Source organism: Eptesicus fuscus, chromosome 24 (genome assembly GCF_027574615.1).
Source record: "Eptesicus fuscus isolate TK198812 chromosome 24, DD_ASM_mEF_20220401, whole genome shotgun sequence".
Lineage (NCBI taxonomy): Eukaryota > Metazoa > Chordata > Mammalia > Chiroptera > Vespertilionidae > Eptesicus > Eptesicus fuscus.
In genome coordinates, this window is record NC_072496.1 from 1,240,542 (window position 1) to 1,247,457 (window position 6,916).

The 6,916-nt window shown below is 59.1% G+C and overlaps 1 protein-coding gene across 1 annotated transcript; it reads left to right on the plus strand.

Moving 5' to 3' along the window:
* Nucleotides 1–665: 665 nt before the first annotated feature.
* Nucleotides 666–5,393, plus strand: ZNF281 (zinc finger protein 281). The gene has a single exon (XM_028137865.2). The coding sequence runs from the start codon at nt 692–694 to the stop codon at nt 3,329–3,331; it is 2,640 nt and encodes an 879-aa protein (XP_027993666.2). The 5' UTR covers nt 666–691; the 3' UTR covers nt 3,332–5,393.
* The last annotated feature ends 1,523 nt before the right edge of the window (nt 5,394–6,916 follow it).

Here is a 6,916-nt window from a genome sequence, read left to right on the forward strand (position 1 = left end):
CCTGGTGGGGCCCGGGTTTGCATCCGGGACCCGGATGGATTGCATACTGTAAAGGGGAGCGCGCCCCCCGCCGTGCAGGCCTCAGTTTCCCCCCCGAGCGCGCAGCCTGCAGGCAGCCCCGCAGCCCGCTCCTGCAGCCCAGCCCGCCGGACATCCCGCCCCCGGGGGTCCACCTCGCGAGCGCCTTTCCGCCCAGGCCTGTCCTTCAACCGCCGCCCACCAATCAGGCCGCTCCGGCCGCGGAGGCCTCTCGTTGGAGGGGGCGGGGTCCCGCAGGCCCCGCCTCCCGCCGCCCCGGGCGCCGCCCCCTGCGCCCAACCGCCCCGGTGATTGACAGGCGAGCCGGGCGGAAGCTGCGGCGCCTGCGCACTGCGGCCGCCGCGCTCCCCTCGGGCCGGGCCGGCCGCTCCCAGCAGACCCCGCGCCGCGCCTGCGCAGTGCGGGGGAGGCTTTTAATTCCATTGTGGAGAGGACGGCGTTATTTTTATTAACCGGAGGCGGCGGCGGCGGCGGCGGCGGCGCGGCGGCGGCGGCGGCGGGACCGTAAGTGCGGGCGGGGGCGGCGCGGGGCGGGCGGGGCCGGGCGGGGCCGGGCGGCGGCGGCGGCGGCGGGGCCGGGGGAGGGGGGTCCGCGGCCCGGCCCCACCGCCTCTCCGTCCCCCTCCCTCCGCAGCCAGGCCTCGTCCGGGGCATGAGAGTCGGCGGCGGGTTCCTCAGCGGCGGCGGCTCCGGCGGCTCCGGCGGCGGCAGGCGGGCGGAGATGGAGCCCAGCTTCCCGCAGGGCCTGGTCATGTTCAACCACCGGCTGCCCCCGGTCGCCAGCTTCGCCCGGCCGGCCGGCCCGGCCGCCCCTCCCCCGCAGTGCGTGCTCGCCCCCCCCGCGGCCCCGGCCGAGCCGCCCCCGCCGCCGGCCCCGGACATGACTTTCAAGAAGGAGCCGGCGGCCTCCTCGGGCGCGGCCTTCCCGGCGCCGCGGACCCCGTGGGGCTTCCTGCAGCCGCTGGTGAGCATCAAGCAGGAGAAGCCGGCCGAGCCCGACGAGCCGCCGCAGCACCACCACTACGGGGGCCTGTTCGCGGGCGCCGAGGACCGGGGCCCCGGCCTGGGCGGCGAGGGGGGCGGCCACGGCGTCATCCAGGACCTCAGCGTCCTGCACCAGCAGCCGCCGCCCGCCCCGCACCACCGCGACGGCCTGCTCGGCGGCGGCGAGGAGCCCAAGCAGGACACGCACGTCAAGAAGGCGAAGAGGCCAAAGCCAGAATCTCAGGGAATCAAAGCCAAGCGGAAGCCCGGCGCATCCTCCTCCTCCTCCTCCTCCGCCGCCGCCGCCTCCTCCTCCTCCAAGCCGCCGCCGGCCGCCGCCGACGGGGGAGAGGCGTCGGGGGGCGCCGTGCTCTCGCCCAGCCAGAAGCCGCACATCTGCGACCACTGCAGCGCGGCCTTCCGCAGCTCCTACCACCTGCGCCGCCACGTCCTCATCCACACGGGCGAGCGGCCCTTCCAGTGCGGCCAGTGCAACATGGGCTTCATCCAGAAGTACCTGCTGCAGCGGCACGAGAAGATCCACAGCCGCGAGAAGCCCTTCGGCTGCGACCAGTGCAGCATGAAGTTCATCCAGAAGTACCACATGGAGCGGCACAAGCGCACGCACAGCGGAGAGAAGCCATACAAGTGCGACACCTGCCAGCAGTATTTCTCCAGGACCGACCGGCTGCTCAAGCACCGGCGCACCTGCGGCGAAGCCATAGCCAAGGCGGGGGCCCCGGGCGCCGAGCCGGGCTCCGCGGCCAACCCGGGCACCCTGGCGGGCAGCCTGGCCGCGCTGTCTCAGGGAAGCGGAGGCGGCGGCTCGTCCCGGAGGAAGTCCAAGTCCAAGGGCGCGGCCGCCGAGAGCAAGGAGCAGAAGGCGGGCAGCCTCGGCATGCAGACCTACTCGGTGGAGATGCCCGCCATGTCGCCCGGCAGCGGCGGCATGATGGGCGGCGGCGGCGGCGGCGGCGGCATCGACGAACTCCAGAAAAGGGTGCCAAAGCTGATCTTCAAGAAAGGAAGCAGGAAGAACACAGACAAAAGCTACCTGAACTTCGTGTCGCCGCTGCCCGACCTCGTGGGGCAGAAGTCCCTGTCCGGGAAGCCCGGCGGCTCCCTGGGCATCGCCTCGAACGCCGGCACGGACGCCATCGGCCTCCTCCAGGGCGCCGGCGGCAAGCAAGGCCCGATGAACAGCAATTACGACGACGCCATGCAGTTCTCCAAGAAGAGGAGATACCTGCCCACCCCCACCAGCAACAGTGCCTTCTCGATCAACGTGGGCCACATGGTCTCCCCGCCGTCCGTCATCCAGGCCGCCGGGGTCAGCGTGCTGGAGAGCGAGGCCCCGCTGTCGCTCATCGACTCCTCGGCGCTGAACGCGGACGTCAAGTCTTGTCACGACAAGTCCGGCATTCCCGACGAGGTCCTGCAGAGCATTCTGGATCAGTACTCCAGCAAGTCGGAGGGCCAGAAGGAGGACCCCTTCAGCATCGCCGAGCCCCGAGTGGATTTACACGCCTCAGGGGAGCACTCGGAGCTGGTCCCGGAGGGGAACCTGAGCCCCGGCACCCAGACCCCGGCCAGCGACAAGGCGATCGTGTTGCAGGAATACTCCAAATACCTCCAGCAGGCCTTCGAGAAGTCCACCAACGCAGGGTTCGCGCTGGGACACGGGTTCCAGTTCGTCAGCCTGTCCTCACCTCTCCACAACCACACGCTGTTCCCGGAAAAACAGATTTACACTACGTCTCCCCTGGAGTGTGGTTTCGGCCAGTCTGTTACCTCAGTGTTGCCATCTTCGTTGCCAAAGCCTCCCTTTGGGATGTTGTTCGGATCTCAGCCGGGGCTGTACCTGTCCGCTCTGGACGCCACCCATCAGCAGCTGACCCCTTCCCAGGAGCTGGACGATCTGATCGACTCTCAGAAGAACCTAGAGACTTCCTCGGCCTTCCAGTCCTCATCTCAGAAACTGGCGAGCCAGAAGGAGCAGCAGAAAACCTTGGAGTCCTCCACCAGCTTTCAGATGCCCTCTCAGGAGCTGGCGAGCCAGATCGACCCTCAGAAGGACATGGAGCCGCGAGCAACGTACCAGATTGAGAACTTTGCACAGGCCTTCGGTTCTCAGTTTAAGTCGGGCAGCAGGGTGCCAATGACCTTTGTCAGTAACTCTAACGGCGAGGTGGACCACAGAGTCAGGACTTCGGTGTCAGATTTCTCAGGGTACACAAACATGATGTCTGATGTGAGTGAGCCATGTAGTACGAGAGTCAAGACTCCCACCAGCCAGAGTTACAGGTAAGCCCCCAGGTGACAGGCTGGAGGCCGAAGGATGCGGTTTCTGTGTCGTTCTGAGAACACTGCCATTGGAATGTTTGAACACGATCCTCTACAGAATAATGTAATGCCCTTTCAATGCAACTTTTCATATTCAGTTTATTTTGTTAGTGTGATTTTAGCTGTTTCTATTATGATTTTTAATCGAAATCAATAGATTAAAAATAGTTTGACATTCAAAGTGACAATGTTTAGCAATCAAATTTACATGTATAGATCGTCAGGGAATAGCCCAAAAGTTTTAAATGCAAAAAAAAAAACACAAAAAAAAAAAACAAAAAAAGGAAGAAAAAAAAGATGTAAAAAACAAAAGAAAAAAACTTTGTTGCTAGGATTAAGGTTATTCTAATTGCTTTACTCTCAGGAAAGTGTAATAACGCATGGGAATTCTGTACACTATCGCTGTAATGGAATATCCAGTTTACAGATGGTATGGTATACGTTTCACCATTTAAGTAAGGGATCGAAAACATTTCAAATTGCTCTGTCTGGGCTGATAGGATTTATGTTTCATCATTTGAGTAAGGGATCGAAAACATTTCAAATTGCTGTCTCCACCTGGGCCGATGCAAAATTCCGAGCTGTGGGCTACCTGTGTTGTGTTGCGGCTTCTTACTGTGCTCTGAGCTTCCAGACCACGTCCACCCCAGCCTGGCAGGGCAGAGATTCTGGGGTCTTTGATCAAAGCCTGGAATGATAGCTTTAATGAAAGAAGAAATAATTTTTAAAAAGCACCCTCTCCTTGCCCCAGCTGTGCCGAGGCTGCAGTTCCACGAAGAGTCAGCTGACTGACGCCTGGCCCAGTGTGGAAGCCCGAGTCGGGGTTCAGTGTTAGGACCCACGTTGGAGTCACATAGTTCTTTGAAATTGGGGTGTGTGTGGTTGTGCACAGCCTGAGACACTCTCCTCTTGTTGCACGGCACCCCCACTTCTGGGTGCTCGTGTTTTTGTTTTTTTTCTTCTAAACCTGCCCTCTTTCTAAGTTCTGGGCCTCCCCTCTCTTGACAGTTTCCACTTTAGAATGAGTTACATTCCAGTGAGCATGTCACATGCCGATGGCATCCAAATACTAAACAGTAAGACAAACACCTGCCACTCCCCACCCTGAACAACAGGAGAACCCCAAACAGATTTTTATGCATCATAACCCCCACGTGCTCGGAGCTGGAGCCATGACTAAGGTGTGTAATTCCAGCTGGTGCCATAGCGAACGGAGGGGCGGGGGCGCCCGCCTTCCGTAGTGACCTCAGAGCCTCTCGGTGGAGCCGCAGCCTCGGCCGCACGCTGCGAAGGGGCGTCCGTCAGTATTGTGCGGGGGTCGTGGGAGGTGACCCCAGCCAGCTCTCCACCCGCGTTGCCATTTGCGGCTGCTGGTGACAGTGGCTCTGCTCCAAACCACTTTTAGCCATTGTATTTTTTTCCTGATTATATTTTTTAATGTACCGGGGTGTTCATGCGATGAGTTTTTATGTACTTTGGTGATGTGTCAGTCTTACGTCCTCTGCTGACGTCAGGAAAGTACCACCGTTTGTTTGCAGTCTTATTGTGTAACCAGCCTACCCGGCTCCCATGTACAATACGGTGATTAATTTTGTGCAAGTGTGAGACCCTTCTGCTATGAAGGCAGTGTTTGGGAAGTAAGAAATTATTAAGATGGTTACAGAATACTAGTTAACTTCCTCCCCCCACTTTTGCTCCCTCCGCGTGCTCCTGCCCGCTGAGGGGGCACCTCCGTGTCACTGCAGGATTCTTAGGAGACGTGTTTAACCCTCTGACACACACCTGGTCCCAAAGTCTGTATTCTCATTTGGGGAACGCGGTTCAGTTCTCGGGGTGCAGAGGACGAGCTGTGAGGGGGCTGGAGAGCACCTTTCCCGCTGTATCGTAAGATGTACGGTTCCCCCGTGTTTTGTTTTATACAGGTTTTGGATTTCTCTAACTTTTATTGTGTGTACTGAAACTGCATATGTATTATTCTGATTGTTTGCTCTAGTTTACTACCAATAAAAGACCTGTTAATCACAAAATTGCAAAAGAGGTGTCATCTGCTTCCTACCCGGCACCTCTTCCAGATGTTTCTGTGCACTGCGCTTCCTGAGACATCCACGTCTGTGGTGTGACCTGCGGGCCAGGGCCTGGCTCTTTCCGTGTGTTCTTCTCTCAACCCAAGCATTCCATGTTCCTGGGTTTATCTGAAAACTGGTTGGCTATCTTCCTTGTGTCTGAGGGTCACTGTATGAAAGCAGAGAAATTTGATGTGTGAGTTGGGACATGGTTTCTTGAAATGGGGTTAGCCATCCTACATGTTATCCCGGAGCGGCTGCTGCGGCTTCATTCTAAGCAGATTCCAGTATCCGTTGGTTCCGGGCACATCTTTTTTGCCTCGAAAAAGTTGCAATAAAATAAGAGCATGACACAAATAAAAATGGTCCTGAGCATCTTTAGTTGGGAAAAAAGTATTGTTAAGTCACAGTTGAGCAATGTTTAAAAGGTGGAAAGTATAGCTGTTAGAAGGAGAGAACTAGGGGAGACAGAGACGATGCAGAGGAGGTGTTGACAGCTTATTTCACCTTTTGCGCTCGGATGTTGAGTGTGACTCGGCACGGTTAGCGTCGGTAGCAGCTCAAGAAAAAAGCAAGCGAGTGCAAAGCGTTAAATATGGTAACTAAAGATGGAGAAAAAACTGTAGGTGGCTCCATAAAATCATGAGAAAATTGTGCTTTGAAATTTAGTGGCTATGAATGTTGAGTTAAATTGATGCTATTGTAGGGGGATGATCAAGTGTTTAGATTGAGCCCAACTATGGATTTCTCTGCAGAGGGACATCTGTGCGTGGGTGGGCCCGTGTGATCAGAGGTAAATGGGCTTTTTCTCTGCCCAGGTGGGCCCCGCCGTGCCCCTGCTTCTGGGTGAAAGCCAGCTGTTGGTCGTTTTACCCACCCACTTCGCCCCGCTTTCCCTCGGGCGGAACGTCTGCGTGGGGGGTGGGGGTGACCACGGAGAGGTGGGGTTTTCGCTTTAGATGTTGGGGTGTGAAGTAGGAAGCTCGCTTCTGAGTCTTCGGTTGTGTGCGCGTTGGGGGTAAGGACGGCCGTCCCCTCGCAGCGCCCGGCCGGTAACGGGTGAAGAAAAAGGGGACCCAGACCCTGCATTTGAAATGGTTAAAGATGTCCGTGGGCCATCCTCCTCGGATGGGGATTTCTGTACCACGCCCGGCAGGTGGGAGGGGCCGGCCTGGTCCCTCCCCGGCATCCGGCGTCCGGCGCCCGGCGGGCACCCGCTGGTGGTCACAGGGAGGCCCGAGCGGCCGGCAGTTTGGGCAGAATGGCCTCTTGGGCACATGACACCCCCCTTCGCTCCCAAGGGCACCGGCTCTCGGGGAACTGCGGCCCGCGCTCCAGAAGGGCCTGCTGCGCTCCCAGGCGGGGCTCTGAGCCTGACGACCCTGGAGACTCCTCTTCCTGGCCTGGGTGCTCGCGGTGTCGCTGACGCAGGGCTCAGCGCGCCTGTAAGACCCCTGGTCGGTCGGCGCTGTCGCGGCCCAGGCGGC